Source organism: Artibeus jamaicensis, unplaced genomic scaffold, assembly GCF_021234435.1.
Source record: "Artibeus jamaicensis isolate MK-2021 breed Jamaican fruit bat unplaced genomic scaffold, CSHL_Jam_final contig_1582, whole genome shotgun sequence".
Lineage (NCBI taxonomy): Eukaryota > Metazoa > Chordata > Mammalia > Chiroptera > Phyllostomidae > Artibeus > Artibeus jamaicensis.
In genome coordinates this window covers 1,252,498-1,274,521 of record NW_026521309.1, presented here as the reverse complement: position 1 = coordinate 1,274,521, position 22,024 = coordinate 1,252,498, and the positions used below count along the sequence as shown (strand labels likewise).

The window sequence follows — 22,024 nt, the reverse complement described above, 5'->3', positions numbered from 1 at the left end:
ACCCTGAAGGCCAGCCTACTGCTGGACCTCCCACGCTATGAGCTATGGCTGACTGTACTGTCCAAAGATAGCTGCACTGACCCTTCTCCCATCCCACATGCTCCCCTTACAGTGTAACATCTACACTCCACACAGAGAACTGGGAATGGGACTGTGTGACTGCCTCGACCTGCACAGTACAACACAGGTGACGTGGTGCGACCTCTGGGGCTGGGTCACAAAAGGCAAACAGCTTCCAGCTGGCTCTCCCTTTCAGGACATGTGCCTCAGGAGCCCTGACTAACAACTAGGAATCTCGCTACCCTGGAGTTACTACGCTGGAAAGCCCGAGCGGAGGGATTTCATAGAAATCGGGAGAGACGCCCGAGGGGCCCAGTGGGTCTGGCACCAGCAGTCTCCCCAGCCCAAACCCAGGGATCAGACATGTGAGTCAGGACGCTGTCCAGGTGATCCCAGCCTCAGCCACCTTCTGCGGGCAGCCTGGGGAAATACCCTGAGGGAGGCGACTCACTGATGCCACCAGAGATAATAAATGGTCCTTGTTATTTTAGGTCACTGCATTTTGGCGTGAGCTCTTCGGTAGCCACAGTGACTGAATCCAAAGCCCATTAACCCCCTTTATTGTTGAAGCCAGTTTTAGTTCCTTGAGACCAAAAAGCATCTTAAGTCATTCTAGCTTGTTTTCCTCCAGTAAGAACCCAGCTGCAGGCCTCCGCTCTCCTCCCTCCTCCCTGATGATTTACCACCAGGATTCTCGCTCTGAGCACATCTCGACCCCACCCACCTTCCTCCTGGACTGAGGCCAGGGCCTTGCCCAAGAGTACACTCAGGCCTGCCTGCCACTCCAACTCTGAGTGGTCTCATCCCCCATCCTCATCCTCTGTCACCCATGCACTTTCTCTTTTTTAAAAGATTTTATTTATTTATTTTTAGAGAAAGAGAAGTGAAGGAGAAAGAAAAACATCAGTATGCAAGAGAAACATCGACTGGTTTCCTCTTGCACGCCCCCAACTGGGGACCTGGCTCACAACCCAAGCATGTGCCCTAACCGGGAACTGAACCAGTGACCTCTGGTTCACAGGCCGATGCTCAGTCCACTCACCCACACCAGCCAGAGCCCCATCCAGGAAGATATTCAAAAGTACAAAGTGGATCCAGTCACTTAGCTCTTCCCCAAAAAATATCAGGCTGATACCGTGGATGATCAGCTGTGTTTCCTGCCCGGCTCCATGGGGTCCTTCCTCCTCCCACCTCCACACTTCAGCTTTCTCCCTTTTCCAGGAAAAGCCTCGGGGCCTTTGCACATGTCCGTTACCTCAGCCGGGATGTCCTTCCTTTACAGTCTGCTCGATGAACTCTTTAACTATCCTTCAGCTCTTTCTTTAAAGAGGCCTGCTCCAGCCCCCTATTTAAGGTAAGCACCCAAGTCATTCTCTCTTGAGTAGCCTGCTCTTTTCCTGCATGACTGTGGAACAAGTCCTCCCTGTTATTAGAGTCTGTACTGGTGCTGAATGTCTCGGGGACTGCGTGTTTCCTTCACTGCTCTGTCTCCTGTGCCTGGCACGCGGCAAGCGCTCCAGAGATGTCTGTCAGTGGGTGAAAGGGTTTCCCAGAGGTGACCCTGGGAAGCTCCTGCCTCACATCCAACCCTGCCAGCTTCCCTCCACCCCGGCGCTCGGGCCTCACCGTATTTCTTATTGAACAGATCCTGGACTTGCTCCCTCAGCGTGTTGGCGATGTCGATCCGGGAGAGTCTGGTGTCATAATTCTCTGCAAAGTGAAAAACAATTATGGATTTGGGTTGTGGAATTAAAAGCCACTTACTGAATTTTAAGGAATATGATTCTCTACTTATGGGGACATCCTTCTCTGCTAATGATCAGACCCCTGGAGTGACTCCCTCAGGTCGTTCAGAACGAGTATCTTGACAGACATGTGTTTTTCCAAAGGACGCACACTCTTGCGACAACAGCGAGTTTTCAAATTAAGTTAATTTGAAAACCACCACCTCAGTGATCAACACATCCTGGAGGTGACAGACACCGTGAAGAGGACCGGTTCCTGCGCCATGGTGGGCTTGGAGCAGGGGAGACAGGGGCTCAGAAGGCTGGGCAGCCCCCGGACAGGCAGGGAGCTGGCCTAACAGTCCCCAGGGGTCACTCCCCCACCCAGAGGGTGTTGGTTATGGAGCCCGTACACCCGCATGTGCCAGGGGGACCCCAGATGGGCCCCTGCCTCCAGGGAGATCACAGCCTGGCACTGCCTTGTGGGAAGAGAGAGGTGAGGCAGTGAGTCTCAGGGTGGTTGGGGGGAGGTGCTGAGGACCCCAGTCCCGTAAAAGGACTAGACATGAGGAGCCTTGGCGTGTGGTGAGAGACTCAACCCCCCTCATCACAGAAAGTCCCAGCTGCCGAGTAGGAGGGAGAGACTTGACAGTGCACAGTCACCCCTCTGGGGTCTGGGTCCTCTCTCTCGGGACTCCCCCAACCCCTTCCTTCCATGGGTCGCCATCACCTTATTTGCTCCTCACGGCCACAGTGACCGCCCAAGGACACCTAGGAAATGCCCGCTCACTCACAGCCACACCCAGGGCTGCCCCCACAGGCACCCGGACTGTTGCTCCCCACCCACTCACTGAGGCTACACTTCGTCCCGATCAGGAAGCTGAGCAGCCACACTACACCCCCACCGAGGTGAGGGGAGCTGCCCCCTCAGAGCCCGCCCTGTCCTGCTTCTGTTTCTCAGCGATGGCCCACACTCCATGCCTTCACTCGAGCTCCCCCCTCTCCCTGCACACTCACTCCTCCTAGCCCATCTTGGCCCTGTTGCAGTTCCCCGCCTCCAGAGCCCTGCTTGCCTCTCATGCTTGCCTCTGCTTTGAGAGCAGCAAGAGCAAGGCTGACTGCCTAGCATGCAGTGGGCAGGCGGGTCAGCTAACTCCCCACATGGATGGGGGGGGAAGCTCCTGTGCTGTGTGGAACCCCCACCCCACCCCCCAAAGCCCCTGTGGAGCCTCTTGGAGCTGGCGGGCTACAGCCCTGCCCTACTGCTAACCCACCTCACCCAGTCTCCCAGACGCTGAGGTTGTGGGCAGCCCCATCCCAGCCTGGCCAGGTCAAGGTTGTGGTGCTGGGACTGTCGACCCCGTCCTGAGCTGCAACCTTACCTTGAAAGCCCTGTCTCTTCGGGCTCCCGTCCACAAAAGGGTCCCCGGAATCCCTCTCTGGGGATGAGGGGAGAGAAGCCAGGGTGAGCAGGCAGCTAGCTCCTGACACCCAGGGACAAAGGTGGGGGCGAACCGGATGCAGAGGGCACTGGGGGAACGCCAGGGGAGGACAGAGGAAGCAGAAGGAGAGGAGGTGGCAGAGGCCTGGGACCCCTCCCATCCCCAGCCCGCACCTTAGCCCATGACCTGTGCAGGGTACCTTGGCTGTCTGTGATGGGCTCTTTGACTCCTTCGGTGAGCAGCTCAGGCCTGGAAAATACAAGTGGGGCTATCACCAGGGTCCCTCCAAACCTCCTCATACTGCACAGCCTTCCCCACAGGCCTCAGTCTATGCATTTGTGCAACGGGCCCTCTGCCTCAGGACAGTCCAGGTCTGAGGTCCCTGCCCCACACCCACAGCTGTCCTACTGACCCACATGTACGATGGGGAGGTGGGGGGCTGCAATGGACTCTAAAGAGTCAGCTGGGAGTGAGACCAGCCTGGTCCTGGCCCAGCGGGGCTAACACCCTCACTCTCAGTTCCAGAATATGGAGTGACTGCCACTGTCCAGTGTCAGAGCCCATGGTCTGGGGCGCTCCCCACAGAGCTGGTTATAAGTATTGAAGCCGTCTGGGATGACTGTGCGGTACCCCAGTCTTGGAGGCATGAGGGCCGTCCCAGGTTTCTGGTTGACACTTGAGAGCTGTCATTTTACTTTGGGGTTGTGGGCTCAGGGGCCAGCCCGGATTTCCCCGAACGTCTCTATCTACACAGACGCCGCGAGGCCTTTCCCAGACCTGAGGTAACCCGCCAACGTCCTTGAAGCAGATACTGTCTCCATCTTCCCATTCTCAGGATGAGGAGACTGAGGCATCGGTGAGGTGAGGGACATGCCCAAGCCCACGCAGCTCAAGGGGCAGATTCAAATCAGGTGCCCCTCTCGTCCTCACCCGCAGCCTCTCCAGCTGAGGGGCACCCTCCCCAAGCCAGACCTCTGTTTTCCGTCCTGACTCAAAGAGAGGGCAGCAGGCCTTCAAATCAAAGTCTGAGGAGAGGACGCGGGACGGAGGGAGGGACTCTGGCCTGGGAGCCAGGAGTCCTGCTCAGCTCCTGCCACTCCTAGAGGACGGTGGGGCCATCACTCCACTGCCTGCGCCTCAGTTTCCCCAGGAGAAGGGGGAGAGGGAGTGGCAGCGGTGGGAACTCTGGGTGCAGTCTGAGGCTTTTCCCAGCTCCTCGGATTATGGGCCAAGGCAGGGCTGTGCCTCCTCCCTCTCCAGCCCCAGAGGCCCAGCCCTGTGGCAGGCAATGGGCTTATGCCCAGGTCCTGCTGCCAGTGCGGGCCACCAGTCCTCACCCTCTGGCTGTCTGAGTGGGGGGCAGGATGCCCTCACTCCCAGGCAGGGTCTCTGTGTCGCTGCGTGGCCACCTCTGTGGTGGAGAGCTCGTCGCCTTTGTGGGCAGCCTCAGCACAAACGCGTCCTCGCACTAGACCCTGGTCCAGCACCCTTCCCTTCGGGAGGTCTGAAGGGGGCTCTGGTGCCTGTCCCTCTCCACCATGCCCTCCTCTGGCCAGCCTGCCTCCCCAGTGCCCTCAGGCTGCCACAGGCCCCAGACCCCTGCCCCACCCACACAGCCCCGCTCTAGCTGAACAAGGTCCCACTGAAAGTGGGGCATTTGGGGTCAGTGCTGTGCAGTCAGTCTGGTCTTTGTTCCCGGTTCCTAGGAGAGAAACTATACATCTTCATAATTTCTCCAATGACAGGAGTGTCTTTGTCACTCATGGTGAGCCTCCGGGATCACACCTATGTTTGTACTGAGTTGGTTCAGGATGCAGGAAGAGCAGCTATGTGATTGGAAGACTAGGCTTTGGGACACCTGACATCGGCGCAACCTCCTGGCTTCTAGGGAGAGGAGAGGCTGGAGAACGAATTCAATCACATGCCCAGTGGCCCAACCAAGCCTGTCTAACACCTCCCGTTGAGCACTGTGGACACTGAAGCTTGGTGGGGCTGCCTGTGGTAGGCAAATTGGTGTGCTGGGAGTGACATGTGCCCTGATTTCATGGGACAGGGCGTGGAAGCTCTATGTCCAGTGCCCTCCCAGACCTCAGCCTTCTCAATTGTCTCCTCAACTGGCTGGTCCCGATTTGCATCCGCTACAGGCCCCTGGTACTTGGGGCTGGTGTCTGCAGTGGGCACGTTCTTGCTGGGGTCTGTGCCCTGAACCTGTGGGGTCTGCTCCCTCTGGGTGGTCAGTGTCAGAACTGTACCGCAGCACTTCATGCAGACAGAACCTTCCAGACTACTTCCCTGGACATCAGCCTTCCACCTGTCAGAATCCACCCACCGCTTTAGATTTCCTAAACATTTTTTAACTTTGGAGAATTTGATGAAAGCAAGGAACCCCCTTCTCCAGAAAAATGAGCAAAAGAATACAAAAATTTTGCATCTATGTTCAAGACATTATGCATTCTTATCTGGATTAATGTCTTTTGACCAAAGGTTTAGAAAGTTTAGTTTGATTTTCTGCCAACTCTATGGATGGTACTGGTTATGGATGGTGCAACTCTAATTAGCAGGTACTGGTTGCCTGGACTATTGTTTTGAAGGATGTGGAGGTCAGGTTCAGATGCAAAGAGTATCAATCAATTAGTGATGTCTCCTGCAGGTGATCATTTCTCATTTAATATAAACACGTACTTTTATACGCTCAACTGTATTACCCCCAATTTCATGTTGAAGCCCTAGCCCCCAGTACTTCAGAACGTGACTGTATTGGAAAACAGGGTCTTCAAAGAGTTGATTAAATTTAAATGAGGATGTTAGGATGGGCCCCGATCCACCTGACTGGCATCCTCAGGAGAGGAGAGCAGGTCATGCAGGGGGAGATAGCAAGGGTGCCTGTGCACAGAGAAAAGGCCATTTGAAGACACAGCAAGGAGGCGGCCATCTGTGAGCCAAGGACAGAAGCCTCAGGAGAAGCTAAACCTGCCAACACCCTGCTCTTGAACTTCTAGCCTCCAGAATTGAGAGAAATAAATTGGTTGTTTAGGCCATCCAGCCTGTAGTACTTTGTTACGGCAGCCAGTGGTTTTCAGGGCAGCCATAAAGTTATTTATGTAGCCACACTTCCATGTAGTTCTCAGGCATTTATATCGCCTCCAAAATCCTTTTAAAAGTAAGATTAATTAGAAGTGGTTATTTTTCACTTAATAGTCCCCATAGTATTTTTGCTCATTTGGAAAAGGAGGAATAAGAAAATAAAGACACTGAAACGTCCAGTCTCTGTCCTCCAATCGTCCCTCACGATAACCCCGACTTCTCTGCAGCCCCGCACCCCACGTGCGGCACTCAGCAAGGTCAGTCACTCTCCTCCTTAAATCCCTTTCTTCACTTGGCCTTCAGAAACTGGAACTGGTTAAATTCACTTCTTAAAACTGCTGTTTTTACAGAAATGAACTCCTCATCCAGGCACCCACGTGGATGAGTCTCAAAAGCTGAGCGAGAGAAGCCAAACACCGAGGGCTGTGCCTTGTGGCATTCCATCTACGTGACACTCTAGAAAACGTGACACGGTGACAGACCACAGGTCAGCAGCTGCCAGGGGCCGGGGCTGTCAATGAAGGGGCACAAGGGAGAGGAAGACCAGTTCACACGCATCCGCTGTTGGCTGAACTCCTAGCTTCGTTCGAGCTGCCCAGGTGCTCTGGTTTGGGTTTGAGAATGAAAGTGGCAGGCTGTCCCCACATGCCACGTGCTTCCTGAATGCCAACAGCTCCTAACCTTCTGTCCCCACGCTGACCTCTCCACCGAGCATCAGGACTGGGACTCCCGTCATCCAACTGCTGTCTCTGCCCGGAGGGCCTGACATTATCTCAAACCTGACCCACGTCAGACCCACCTCTTGACTGCAGCCTGCACCCCCAGCTTCCCCAACCCAGAAAACGGCATCACCGCCAGCCCACGTGCTTAGCCCGCAACCTTTGAGTCGTTCAGGCCTCCTCTCCTCCTCTCCCACCCACATCTAATACACCGCAAACTCTTCAAATCGTTCCTGAATCTGACCACTTTCCCTACTCCTCCCTACCTTTACCCGGTTCAAGCTCTGCCCTGTCCCCGGGGGCCAGATTAAAGCCTCCTTGCTGGTCTCTGCTTCTTCCCCTGCCCGCACCCCCCAGAGTCCCCTCCGGGGTCACAGCTGGAAAATTAAAAATAAAAAACAGACCACATCATGTTACTCTCCTTGAAACCTTCCAGTGAGCTCTCATTAAGTTTGAAATAAGATCCGAACCCTAAACCAGCCCAGGACCCCGTGTCATGCGGCCCCAGCTATCATCTTTTGGGCCGCACCACTCACCACTCTTCCCTTGCTCACTTCGCACCAGCCACACTGTGCCCTGCTGGTCTTCACACACGCAGGCGTGTCTCTGCCTCGGGGCCTTTGCACCTGCTGTTCCCTCTGCCTAAACACTCTTCCAGCAGATACTGACATGCCTCACTTCATTCCCCCTTACCCTCTTCTGCCCCCTTACCCTGTATCACAGCACCCATCTCTACGTGACATTATATTGTCATTTTTTTACTCAGTGAGATCAGTCACCTGAAGGGCAGGACTCGATGGCGTCTGCTGTTGTATTTCAGCCTGGCCTGTGGCTGGCACTCAGGGTGTATTTGTTGAAGGAAAGAACCGGGTGTCCACTATTCTCAGTTCCTGAAGCACCACCTTCCCTAACTCCTCCTGGCCCCGGACCGGGTTCCATGGGCGAGCTCCCTGTCCTATGCTCCGTCACCAGCCTGCCACGCCAGGTGTGAAGAGTACCATGAGTTTCCCAACTTGGGGACCATCTACTCCTCCAAGGGGGATCGCACCCTTAGGGGTCTCCTGTTTCTTGCCACTTTCAACCAAACCAAACCCGAATTTACAAGACACGCCAGTAACGCACAGAAGCAGGAAACACAAAACAGGTCACCCCACGTCCTTCCCCTCCTTTGAAAAGTTAATAGCCATCCCCACCTCCTCCAGAGAGACTTTACACTGAGCGGGGCACGCAGCTCCCCGGGGCCCTTGCTGACGAAACTGAGATGCCCAAGGGAACAGAAACGACCTGGAAATGCCACAGCCATCTTTTCCAACCCTGGGGTAACGGGCACTGCCCTCAGCAGCGTCCTGGTGTCCCCTGGCCCAGGACACCAGCACAGCTGCCCGGAGGACACTCAGAACGGCCCAGGAGAGCAAGCTGGCAGACACGGCCCATTCCACGTGCCGGCACACGGGAGCCGGGGAGGGCGTCGGGCTGGCTGCCCCAGGTCGGGCAGGCCTGGAGAGCTGGGTGCCTGCTGGGCTGTGCCTGACTGACACCGCACTCTTTAAAAACCAAACAAGGAAAAGACTACCCTGGCCTGCAGGGGAAGACGGCCTTCTGGTGCGGCTCCTGGCCTTACCTCTTAATGACAAACTGGATGCTGTTGCTGGCCTCCAGGATCTTCCGGAGCTTGGCGATCCCAAAGCAGTTGGGCCTGCGGAGGGAGATGCCTTCAGGCAGCCCCACCACAAACAGCTCCTCTGGGTACATCAGGAACTTGGAGTAGGGCACCTTGACGGGCTCCGAGATGCCAATGGCCTTGGCTGCGGAGACACAGCTGCTGTAGGGCCCCCCAGAGTTGTGACCCCACCTGCCTCAACTCCCACCTCCTGTTTCTGCAGAGGGAAGCGGGGAGGGGCAGCCACAGGTGACAGAGCCCCTTCGGAGTCTGCACTTAGTTGAACCTGCTCGACCTTCCGGGGACGTGAGTACCATTACCCAGTCTCAGTGACGAGACCTGGAGCTCAGAGGGGATGGGACTCATTGCAGGTCCCAGGGTCCCAGGGCCCCAGAGCCAGGGTCCATGAGTCCCAGACTTGTGCTCACTCTGTGCCCTCACGGCCAGGCAGCGGGGGAGAAACCACCCACGGCTGGTGAGACCCAGCACTGGCTCCACCCAGGACTAGGTGTTCAACCCTGAGTTGCCAGAAAGGCCCTCCAGAGGGCCCCTGCCACCATAAAGAACTAAAGAACCCCAAAACTCTGTGTGGCACACTTTGGGAAGAGGACAGATCTGAGGTCCCGCCTGGGCACCAGCACACATTAGCTGTGGGGCCTCAAGGAAGCCGTGTCCCTTCCCCGGGCTTCCTTCTCCTCCCGTGTAAGTGAGTTCCAGGGTACAGGGACTGGGTGGGATGGGATGAGAGCTGTGTGAAGCATCTAGCCAGAGCCTGGCAAAGCACAGGTGCTTGCTAAACAACAGCTTCCTACCCTGCTTCCCCATCCTTTCTCCTGGTCCTTCTGGTAGGAAAGTTCTTACTATGTGAGTCCTCTGAGGACCCCGAACGGGGGTGCCCCTGAGGACAGGGGGCAGATGTGAGGGAGCGTGAGTGTGTTGACCGAGGGGGCTGGGTGTAGAGTTTCAGTGGGTGGGGTTTCCTATGGTGCCTCAGGCTCCCTGGGGGCCCCCTTCCCTCTCTCAATGGGTCCCAGTCCCTCCCTCCCCTCCCCTCCCCCACCTTGTTCCTGTGCAGGGAGCAGCTGGGATGGGGCACTGGGCCCAAATCCCTCTGGACACAGGCTAGCTGACAGGCGGACCAGGACGCCCCGACCCTGTCCGGCTCCCCGCTCACCGTATCTCGTGTTGAAGAGCAGCTCCACCTGCTTCCGCAGGGGCCGGATCACGTCGCCGTGGCTGTCTGAAAGGCAAGAAGCAGCCTGCTGAGCCCCGCCAGCGGCGGCAGCACCGTGCTTCTCAGCTCATGTCCCAGCTCTGCTGGCACCACAAAGACCCTGTGGAGGGGCCTTGGAATGGGGAAGGCTGGGATGGTGGCGGCAGGTAACCTCTTCCCTCAGAAATGCCACCCCCCAGACAGGCCCACAATTCCTGGGCTCAAATACCTGGTTGTGAAATCCAGTCTAGGGCATCGCCAGGCCTGAGTGGAGATCTGAAAGGTTTTGTGGCCTAAGAATGATCATGGGCCTTTCTGGGTAAGTGTCACTCCAGACCAGCTCAGAAAGTTACCTAACTAGTGAGGAAACAGTAAGCCTGCAAATTGAGTATGCTGCCAGCAGGTGGCAGTGGGCTTTTGTTAACACTTCATGGTCCCCTGCCAGACTGGGTTTAGGGGAGTGACCCTTCTTCTCCCCTCTGTTACCCACTCGTTCCATTCCTGGGGTACAGACTCCTGAGATGAAACTGGTCTGTCCTTACCTCGATCTCCCTTCTGGCCTACTCTCACTCTCAGCGGGAAGGGAATGAACTGTGTTCCTGAGAACCAGCATGTCCGATGGACACAAAGCCAACTTTGTGCTTTCAAGCCTCAATTCTACTTGCTCAGGTAGACTAGGCTGAGACCTTACCCTTAAGCTCTTTGCGGGAAGAAGCACGGTGTGTATACAAACAAAAAGAGACCGGTCTTGCAATGTCTTTCCCAGAATGAGCTGCTATACCTCTGACCAGGTACCTCCTGGTTCTACAAAACAGGTCTGCAAACCTCCCACCTCAGGCAGCCCACAGGACTCCCACCCCACAATGGGGTGCTGGACACAAAGGAGAGATGAGCGGCAGGGGAGGGCAGCAGAGATGGGGTGGGGGGGGTGAAATGAGGAAGATGGTCAGCGCCTCACCCTCTGCAGGTCTCTCCTCGGGCCTCAGGTCCTCGCTGGGGCCTTTGTCTGAAAGAAAACAGAGGATGCTGGGAAGCTACATCCATCATCTTCTGCACCGTGTTGCCAAAGTCAGGCCAGACAGGTGGGGAGTGGCGGGCTGGTGGGCTCTGACGCTACAGCATGGCATAGTGACCCCCAGAAGGGATCGGGTACCTCAATGTAGTACAGGTACCCCACCCTTGTCTCCATGTGAAGAGGGCAGGCGGGGAGACCAGGCACCCCACCACATTTGGTAAGCACCGCTTGGCGGCCAGTCCTTCCTGCAATGCACTGTGTTCTGTTCTAGGCACTAAGGACACTCAGGAACAAGACAAAGCCCTGCTCTTCTTGTGTGCTGCAGACACAACACATAATGCCGGACGGTGGTGATGCCACTAAGAGAAACAGATTCACATGAGGCGACAGAGGGAGGGGCAGGTGGGGGTTGCAGAGCCATCCTGGGCCAGGTGAACAGGGGTTGGGCTGATGAGGGGCACTGGCACCAGCCCAGGCTGGCAGCAATGGATTCAAGCTTGTTTCCAGATGCTTGTCTGCAGGTGGCAAGGATGCAGGACAGTGCACAGGGGAGGCTTCCTGCAGGAGGGGAGCCCCTGGGCTGGATCCTGGTGTTCCGGAAAAGCAGTGGGATGGGAGGGGATCAGACTCAGGTGAGGGGTTTGGGCTGGAGGATGACATGCAGATGTGGACAGTGGGAGTGTGGTGACTGGGATAGGCCCTGGGCAGCAGTGTCTATTGCCAGGGCTCAGGAGGCACTGAGGGATTTTCAACATTCGTGACAGCCTGATTGGGAGTTGTGACTGAGGAAGCTCACTGGTGCCTTCACACCCAGTACCAGCCCTTAAACATCTCCTTTCGGCCCACAACACGCTGCTGAGCTGGAAATGGTGGAGCAGGTGGCCCCAGGTCTGCTCCCCAGGCTCAAGAAAGCACTGGGTGACAAGGATGCAGGATGCTGTCCCCTGTCCCAGATGTGGTCCTGAGCGGAAGCAATGGGCTAATCCTGGGAGAGCCGTCAGTGGTCACAGCCTGCTCACCAACTGACGGCAGATGAACCAGCACAGCTGGGATCACCAGATAAGCTTGAGCCTTGGGGTTCAGCCTGGAAGGAGCTGGAAGGTTCTGGAAGGTTTGATCTGTGCTCAGCTGCCCTCTTGAAAATGTGGAGGGCCAGCCCTGAGGTTTAGGCCTAAACTTTCCTCAGGGAAATGGGACTCACTACGGGCAGTACATGCTGAGTCCCCAACTCTACCCGAAGAACCGGCTGCGGGATAAGAACCAGCAAAGAAGAGCCTGCGGTTCATGCCCTGTGAAGAGCTCTCAGCCAGTAGTGGGGGCAACTTGACAGATCACCGACCCGGCTCCCTTCTCACCCATCTGTGTAAACTCAGGTGTGTGGTTATGAGTGGGCTCCCGTGGGCCCTCATCTCAGCTGCCTGCAGCGGTCACAGGCCTGATGACACTCCTGTACTGCCTCAGTCCCACTGCCCACCTCATACTGGTGGTCCCAGGTCTCCTCCCAAGTGAGTGAATGCACTTGTCTCGGGTCAGCTTCTGGGGGAGCCCACTAACATGCTGGAGTGCAAGCAGACAGGAAGAGGTGAGTCTGGGGGGGACAGACGGACAAGCAGGGCCTCGGGGGCTTCCCTGAGCAGGCGCCAGTGACTAGGACTCAGGTATGGTATCTATCCTGGGGCGAAGGAAGCAGCCCACATGCCACACCTGGAACACCTATAAAGTCTACCAGGGGGCCTGCCTGTGAGGGACAGGAGAGGGCAGACCGGGCCCGGAGTCCGTTGCTGCCGTAAGCTGTCCATGTGCAGTGCGACCCCCGGGCAACGTTGCAGAGCACCAGGCAGGGGAGGACCTGACCCAGCCACCCACTGGGGCCCAAACTGGGGCAGGGGGGGGGGTGGGGTGGGCGGGGCTTCTGCCAGCCTTGTTGGGTCCCCAAACAGGGTTAGGTCCTCTAGTGAGAGACAACCTGGGTGGCTCTGGTGGCCCAAGTTCTAAGTGAGGGAACTTGCCTGATTCTCCACCAGGCTATTTACTCTGAACACACTTGTCCTCAAGCTGACTGCCCCCGTTTCAACACCGAGAGACTCGAAATGACCTCAATGAATGACCAAGGACCTGCCGACACAGTGGGTACCAAGCTGCTGCAGAGACAGCCACAGTGAGGACACCAGGGACAAAGCGTACAAACCGGTGGCCACGTGCACTAGCACATGTGCAGAAAAACACGGAGGATGGACACCAAACTCAGGGGCGCCCGGGGCGGGCAGCAGAGCCTGTCCTTTACCTGTTACAGAAGTCTGCATCATTTATCTCACGCTGTACATGTGTACACAGAAGAAAAACACAGCACACATACTCCTCCTCTAACCCATGGGGTCCTGAGAACCTCGGAATCTTCAGAATCCTGAATGAGGTGCCTTGCAAGGAGCCATGGGCGGAAAGCTGGCAAACCTGGGATTCTAGCCCAAGGCTGGGTGGCTTTGGGGAGGTGGACTCGTGCTGCCAGGCCTGTTTCCTGTTGTCAAACCAGAAGGGAGAAGCCTTTCCAACAGAAATGGCACCATGCTGGTCCACAGCCTCCACCCCTCCAGTGCCACCAGCCTCTAGGTCTCCAAATGGGACCCCTGTGGTTTCCTCTACTGCTGTGAGCGCAGCCAGGTGCCAGGGGGCCTCTCAGCAGCCAGGCCACACTGGCAGCTCATCCAGAGCCCCTGGCCAGACAAACTCCCCACAGTCTGCACTCACTGCCGTCAGTCTGGTCACCCCCAGCCCGTGCCTGGAGAATAATCTTTCTTCACTACCGAGGGGTTGAAAGCACATCAAAACTGATCTAGAACATGAGAAAGAAAATGCATGTAACCTAACATAGCCACTATTTTGATAGCTCTTTTTCTTTTTTTAAACCAGTGATTATGTTTTCAACACGGTTGTCAACACTCATTTTTGTGTCTTTTGTGTTCTCCCTTGTTGCCTATTTTTAGTGGCTGTGTCAGGGTACCATTAACGGTGCCCTGGTAGTTGGACTGATTCTTTCCAATTAAAAAAAAACCCTCACCCAAGGATATGTTTATTAATTTTAAAGAGCAAGCAAGGGAGAAAGAGAAACATTGACCGGCTGTCTCTCACACCCCAACCGGGGATTGAGTCCTCGACCTTTTAGCGCGTGGGACACCACTCCAACTACTGAGCCACCTGGCCAGGACTCTTTCCAATTTCTCGTCGTCATCAGTGACACTGTCACGAACACCTCTGTGCAGAAAATGCTGTTCCTATTTCAGATATTTTCCTAGCAATGGATTCCTGGGAATGGACCAGGAAGCTCACCCTCATGACTCTTCAGGCTGACAGATTTCTTTAAGAAGCAGTGCACACATTGTCAGGATGCTCACAGAACTGGTTGATTTTAGTCACAAATTAGAGGAACAGATGAAGGCTAAATTAATTGAAATGAAGGGAAATGCACAGGAAACCAATAGTAATGGAAAGGAAACTGGGACTCAAATCAAAGGAGTGAACCAAAAAGAGGAAAAAAAATGACCAAACAGAAAAGGATGACGAAAGGAGAATTCAAAAAAATGAGGAGAGGCTTAGGAACCTTCAGGACATCTTTAAATATTCCAACATCCAAATTATAGGGGCACCAGAAGGGGAAGAGGAACACCCACAAGTGGAAAACTTATTTGAACAAATAATTAAGGAGAACTTCCCCTATCTAGAAAGGAAATAGACTTCCAGGAAATCCAGGAAGCTCAGAGAGTCCCAAAGAAGTTGGGCTCAAGAAGGAACACACCAAGGCACATCATAATTACCTTATCCAAGATTAAAATGAAGGAGAGAATTCTAGAAGCAGCAAGAGATAAGGGGACAGTCACCTACAAAGGAGTCCCCATCAGACTGTCAGCTGATTTCTCAAAAGAGACCTTACAGGCAAGAAGGGGCTGGAAAGAAGTATTCCAAGTCATGAAATCCAAAGACCTACAACCAAGATTGATCTGTCCAGCAAAGCTTTCATTTAGAATGGAAGGGCAGATAAAGTGCTTCTCAGATAAGATCAAATCCAAGCAGTTCATCATCACCAAGCCCTTATTATATAAAATGTTAAAGGGTCTTACCTAAGAAAAAGAAGACAAAAAATATGAACAGTGAAAGGACAGCAAACTCACAGTTATTAACAACCACACCTAAAACAAAAGCAAACTAAGAGGACAGCTAGATCAGGAATGAACCATAGAAATGGAGATCACACGGAGGGTTAGCAACAGGGGAATGGGAGGAGGAGAAGGGGGGAGAAGGTACAGAGAATGAGTAGCATAGACAGTAGGTAGAAAATAGATAGGGGGAGGGTAAGAATAGTAGGGGAAATATAGAATCTAAAGAACTTGAGACACGTGGCCATAAACTAAAGGGGGGAATGGTGGGGGAAGGGGGTGTGCAGGGTGGAGGGGAATGAAGGGGGGAAATAGAACTGTAATGGCATAATCAATAAAATATATTTTTAAAAAAAAGGTGCACAAGAGCCGCCCCTGTGCAAGCCCTCCTTTCTTTGTGCCTGTGCACTCGCTGTGTTTGTTTCCTGGCTGTCTCTCTGTGGTGAAATCGTCCATCCATGTTGTGGTGGACACAGATGTACCACCAAGACCCCCAGCTTGTTGTCCCACAGGTAGATACTGTGGTTAGCTGGCAGCCAGGTCAGCTGCTCCTTCAAGGACTGCCCTGGGCCAGCCCACACCCCATACCTAATGAAGGAGGGTGTATAAAGGCCAGGACATCCTGGTTCAACTCAGAACAACTCTAGGGGGCTCCAGAGATCCCTGTGGGGTTGGTGGAGACTGTTACTGGGGCTGCATCATGGCTCAACCTCTCCCTCTGCCCCCCTGGGCTTCCATCCCCTCCTTTCCACAGGTGTTGATCCCAAAGGCAACCCCTAGTAAACATCCTGCACGTTAAACTCCGTTTCAGAGTCTGTTACCCGAGGAATCCAACTCACGGCATGTCCTTGGGCTCTGAATTCTTGTGCGTTTCACCCAGCGTTCTGGTCTGTCAGAGGCACAAGGAACATCAGTCTTGGGTGGACTGTCCACTCCCTCCCAAGGCATCAGCAGATCACAGGATTCTGCTGTCTGAGGTCCCTTTGTCCAACTAACTGCTGAATACTTCTGGAAGGTCCAAGCCCTTCGGGACAGCAGAGGAACCCGCCCCCAGGTGGAGGCTGGGGTACCATGCAGCCCTGCTTCCCCGGCTGGCCCATGGCCAGCCCGAGATCCTGACGGCCAACTCACTCCCCGTGCATGACCCACACTGGGTCCCTTCTAATGACTCACAGTCATTTCTGTAGAAATCTTTTCTGGAACTGCCTGGGACTGATGCCCAGTCTACCCTTCTGCAATTTGGGCAAACCCTCACCTTCCCCCGCTGCCCTAATTCTCACCAGAGAACACGTACACTGATTCTAGAGCGAGGGGAAGGGAGGGAGAGAGAAACACTGATGGGCTGCACCGTGCACGCACCCTGACCAGCACTGAACCTGCAGCCCAGGCATGTGCCCTGACTGGAGACTGAACCCGTGACTCCTCAGTCTAAGGGACGATGCTCCAACCACCTGAGCCACACTGGCCAGGGCCAAATCCTCATCTTGAAGTCTGGTTTTCTTTTTGTCAGCTCACCTGCCATCCACCTTGACCTCTGAAGTGCTACGGATGGTGGCTCTTAGGTATTAGCTGCCTAGAACCCAACTCGGCAGAAGCTGGAAATCCACACTCACCCACAGCAGCTCTGCAACCCCCCATATCTCCTTAATGAACGGGACTCCCAGGTTCTCCTCACTCTCTTCCATTTCCAGACCATTCTCCCCGACAGAGATGGAAGCAAATGAGGGGCAGCGATGTTCTGCCTTCGTTCTGTCACCAATTCGTGTGGCGTCACCTGCTGGGGGGGCCTGTGGGAAGCCTTACTTATTTTTCCAGTTGTTTGTTTATTTTTGGTAGGGAAAAATGAAAACATACAGAAAAGCATACAGAATATTATCACAGACATGTGCCCACAATATATGTTAGCATTTGGTCATAGTTGCACCTACTTTTTAAATAAAACATTAAAATACTACCATTTTTGACCCTGGCTGGTGTGGCTCAGTGGATTTAACTCAAAGGTTGCCGGTTCCATTCCCCAGTCAGGGCACATGCCTGGGTTGCGGGCCAGGTCCCCAGTTGGGGGCATGTGAGAGGCAACCAATATATGTTTCTCTTGCCCACTGATGTTTCTCTTCCTCTCTTTCTCCCTCCCTTCCCCTCTTTCCAAAAATAAATAAAACCTTTTAAAAAAGAATGCAGCCATTTTTTATTTTCAGCTTTAGATAAATGCTATATTGTCCATATGCATCTGCATGTGCTTTTTACACGGAACATTCCAGTTTTGAGTTCTCTCCGCATTGTTCACTTAAGTGCTGCCCGCTGTGCTTTGGCACAACATCCTTGAGCAACTCCCGCCCCTCCCCTACTTTCCGGATCAGGCCCACACTGCACATAGCGCACAGAGAGGGACCGTCGGAAGTGCCCCGGCCTGGCCCTGCATCCCTACCACAGAGGTTTTCAAACTCTACTCACTTGAGCACCGACACCATTTTCTGCCATAGGTACGAACCTTCTGTACCAAAGTTTACATACTATTTAGCTTTACAATGATTCGTGTTTGACAAATTTTACCTGTGATAATTCTTATTTTTGAGCCCTGGCTGGTGTACCTCGGTGGATTGAGCACGAGCCTGCGAACCAGACAATCACCGTTCGATTCCCAGTCAGGGCACATGCCTGGGTTGCAGGCCAGTTCCCTGCAGGCCAGTTCCCAGCAGGGGATGCATGAAAGGCAACCGTACACTGATGTTTCTCTCCCTCTCTCCTTCCCTTCCCCTCTAAAAATAAATAAAATCGTTAAAAAATTCTTATTTTTATTCCCTCTGTTAACATCTGTGGATAATGGTTGGAGCTAGGAGTTAGGCACATGAGATACACTGAAGTATTCATTTCAGTTTTCCTCTACAATCAAGTTATGAAAACAAAACACACAGCCCTGGCCGGTGTGGTTTTGAACCGAAGGGTTGCTGTGTGGTTCCTGGTCAGGTCCCACCCTGCGGGCGTGTGAGAGGCAACCAACTGAGGTTTTCCTCCCTCTCTTCCCCCCTCCCTTCCCCTCTCTCTGAACATAAATAAAATCTTAAAAGAAAACACACAGAAGACCATTCCTCCTGCCTTGATTATCGCAATAGTCTGTTTCTGTCTTGTCCCCACTCCGAGTGTATTCCCAACCCCACGGTCAGAGCAGATACTGTTGAACTGCCCCTTGCTCGTTCTAAGCTCCCAGGCATTCCTGCACCTTGCACTCAAGCCCACACCCCTTCCTCTGATGGACCTGCCCTGCAGAATCCACCCCATCGCCTCTCTGACTCACCTTTCCTCCTCAGTCTGCTCTAGCTACTGGGGCGTCCTTGCGGGCTTCCTTGCAGACATACCGGGCACAGCCACCCTCGGGGCCTTTGCACTTGTGGTTCCCTCTGCCAGAAAGCTCTTTCCTGGTATCCACGTGGCTCCCACCTGCTCCTCCTTCAGGCCTTTGCTACAACGGCACTTTCTCAGTGAAGTCCGCTCTGCCCACCCGCGTCCTGTGGTTACTGTCCTCTCCTGCCCCCAGCACTTCCCCTCCAGCCTCCTCCTGCCTGTGGACCACCTGCACTGATACCGCCTGACTTTCAGATTTCTCATCATCTGTCTCCCTGCCCTGGGATGTCAGCCCCACGGGGCAGGGACTTTGGCCTATTTGGATCACTGTTCTGTCCCCGGAACCTCAGACAGGACCTGGTACATAGCAGGTACTCAATAAATAGTTGTTGAATAAATGACCTAGTTAATCCAAATGAGGGCTTCTGGGAAACATTAGTAACCAGACTTAATATAAATCAAGGCCAGCTTCAAGTTCTCAGAAAGGAACCGAGGGAATCCAGCACACTCTGGGTTTCCTCTAAGGTCGGTCAATACCAAGAAAAGCCTGTGGACTTCCTGAAGCCCTCCCCGTCACACCCCAGGGAGGTGAGCCCCAGCCCACTTCTTACCAGTCAGCATCTCCATCCCATAACCAGAATCTTCCGAGGGCAGATGCCCAGGCATCGAGTCTGTCATTTCCTCAGAGGTTGGCGAAGGGTCTGGAGATAAAACTCCAAATGACAAGAGAATCTTCTGCCTGTCCCACCCCATCATGGTCCCTCAGGGACCCTCATTCAGCACGTCCACAGAGCAGAAGCCTTTTGGAAGCTGATCCCTGGACTCAGGCAGGGGGTGGCGGGGGGAGCAGCCTTAATGACAAGAGGCCAGGCCTGGGCTTGGGGCCTGGACCGTTGGGAGCTCCCACACTGAACCTCCAGAGACAAGTACACCATCCTCCTCCTCACGGATGTGGAAACTGCGCTTACAGGTTCCAAGTCTGGAGTCCAGGTCAGATCCTCTTACTCCAGTGACTTTGCTTCTCCCCCCTCCCGCCTCCCAAACCCCAGCCAGGCCAGAGGGGTGGAGCTGGGGCCCTTTAGGAGGTAGGAGGCGGGGCTGAGGCGTGACTCCTGGCACACAGGGCGGGTGCAGCTGTGAAGGGTGTGGCTGTGGAGGGGATATGCAAGACCCCACCATCCTCGGGACCACACTAGAGAAACTGTGGCCAGGGAAGTCCTTGAGAGATGGAGGAGACAGCCCCAGTGTGGCTGGGAGGGAGCACAGAGGTTCCTGTGAGTCTAGCAGCCCCGTTATGGGAGGTGTTCGATTCCCGTAGGTTCAGGGTGGGGTGGCAGGGGCAGCCCTTCAGATACTTGTCCCTTACCTGGGATGGTGACCTGAATGATATCCAGATCCTCTGGCTCAATTTTGATGGGCCGCAGCCCGCCCAGCTCCCCGGAGGTCCCTGTGAGCAGCAAACAGGGGACCCACTCAAATGTGGACGTGAGCTTAGCTGGGCAAGGCAAGCTCTTCCAAATCCTCATGTCAGTAGCTTGTTAGTAGCACCCAGAAAAAGTCCAGCGACCCCCCATGCTCCTGCCCAGACCAGGATGGAGGGTCTGGCAGGATGTCAGTCCTGGTGTCTCCAACGTATGGACCTGGCAACTGAGGCTCACGGCGTGGTGGGGAGCCCCCCACCACAGACATACTAGGAGGCAGTGGCGATGCCAGAATCTGGGTTTGCCGACTCGCTCACAGTGCTGCCCAAATCCCATCGGCCACTCCCTGCACCCTACCACCTGTAAGCTCCCAGCATGCTCTGCAACTCCCAGAATGCTCTGAGGCCTGGGGGCGGTGAGGGGACAGGGGTGGACAGAGGCTATTCATTAGTCCTCCAGGCTCATGGCCTGAGCTGCTGGGTGGGGCTGGTGGACGCTGTGGAGTTCTGGTCCTCTGTACCTGGCCCACAGTCTTCAGAGGTCCCGCTCCTGTCTGTCCTGTGGGAGGGAAGATGAGAAGTGACACGGCACCAGCCCAGCTTTCCCCTCCAGACGGCCAGTTCAGAAGGCTCCCCGACCACACCCCCTCCTGCCCTCCGAGCGGCCCTCTCCATAGCAAGGTCCCCAGTGAGTGGCCGAGAGTCTGAGGAGGAGGAAGGGAAGCAAACCTGGGTGGGGCGGCTGGCACGGACGATTTGGTTAATTCTCGGAGCCTGTTGGGGAGGCGTGGGCTGGATTTGGGGGTTTGGGATACATGACCCATCCCTGGCCCCTAGAGGCCCAGAGTGTGGGTGGGGCGCACTGGTGGATGGCAAGCAGGCCGTGAACTGAACACAGGGCCTTGGGCACGTACAGGGCAGAGGCCTGGGTGCCAAGGAAGGTTTCTGAGATCAGGTGACATACAGCCAGTTCCCAAGGGGGTACAAGAGTTCTCCAGGGGGAGGGAAATCGGTAGTCTCTGCCTTCCTTCTCTGTCCCTTTAGATTCCCCCTGCCTCATGGGGGGATGGGGCGGGGACCTGCTGTGCGTGTCAGGGGGTCTGTGTGTGGGATGGCCCTGTGCCTGTGTAGGGCATCGGGGGGTCAGGAGACACTGCACACAGCATCCTGGGCCTCGGCCTCATTCCTCCCCACAGGCGACACCACCTCAGGCCAGGGTTAGGGCTGCCCATGGACCAGGGGCTGGGGTGGGCCTTACCGAGCAGTCCCAGCCAGGTCAAGAGCGGTGGCCCGGGAAACGTCTGTAGAGGTGTCCTCTGGTGGGCTGGCTGGCTCCAGTTTTGTGGGGTCTTTGGTAAATTTATTCCCTGATTGGAGAGTTGGGGAGGGGTGAGGCGCATCAGGGTGAAGGCGCTCCAGCCTCCCCCTGCCTGTGGGAGCACCCCTGGGTGTGGTCCGGCCTTGGCCCCGCCTTCTCGCGGGCTCTATGTCCTGCGGGGCCAGGGTGGGTCTGGGGGAAAGATGCTGTCCCTGGGAGAAGGAACAGGGCCGTGGACCAGGGTCTGTGAGGACTGGGACAGTGGAAGAGACTACCAGAAATGATGGTCCTGACCTCGCATACGCTGCTAGGGTGAGGGAGCCCTCAGGAAGGGGCTGAGTCTCCCTCAAGGCCGTCCTGTGGGACCCTTCTCTTATCTGGTTGCCCTAGAAACCCAGAGGATAGCACTCTCATCACATCCACTTCACAGATGGGGAAACTGAGGTCTGCAAAACGCTGCCCACAGTGATCACAAAGCTAATGGGAAGTAGGGCTGGAACTGGGACCTGGTGCATGCGCCCCAAGATTCTGTGTTCCCTTTGCTGAACCAGGCAGTGCCAGCCTCCGGAGAGGCACGTTGCCTACAGGCTGAGGCCCGGGCTCTGGGGCCACATGCCTGGGTGTGTAGCCCAGCCCACCACTCACCAGCCAGGCTTTAGGAAAAACAAAACAAAACAAAACAAAACAAAACAAAACAAAACAAAACACTTGATAGGACTACTGGAGACTAAATTAAAATGATGTATGTATTCTAGCCCTGGCTGGTGTGGCTCAGTGGACTGAGTGCCAGCCTATGAACTGAAAGGTTGCTAGTTCGATTCCCAGTCAGGGCACATGCCTGGGTTGTGGGCCATGCCCCCACTTGGGGGCATGCAAGAG

General features: G+C 55.0%; 1 protein-coding gene across 1 annotated transcript in view; it reads right to left on the bottom strand.

Moving 5' to 3' along the window:
* Positions 1-22,024, bottom strand: part of GTF2IRD1 (GTF2I repeat domain containing 1) — a 44,869-nt gene that overhangs the window by 3,148 nt on the left and 19,697 nt on the right. Inside the window, exons 11-20 of the mRNA XM_053669570.1 lie at positions 21,086-21,194; positions 20,349-20,386; positions 19,774-19,854; positions 19,019-19,108; positions 10,861-10,908; positions 9,864-9,929; positions 8,651-8,834; positions 3,426-3,475; positions 3,167-3,223; positions 1,687-1,770 (exon numbers count right to left, since the gene is read on the bottom strand). Of these exons, the coding sequence (XP_053525545.1) occupies positions 1,687-1,770; positions 3,167-3,223; positions 3,426-3,475; positions 8,651-8,834; positions 9,864-9,929; positions 10,861-10,908; positions 19,019-19,108; positions 19,774-19,854; positions 20,349-20,386; positions 21,086-21,194 (807 nt within the window). The remainder of the gene's footprint in view (positions 1-1,686; positions 1,771-3,166; positions 3,224-3,425; positions 3,476-8,650; positions 8,835-9,863; positions 9,930-10,860; positions 10,909-19,018; positions 19,109-19,773; positions 19,855-20,348; positions 20,387-21,085; positions 21,195-22,024) is intronic.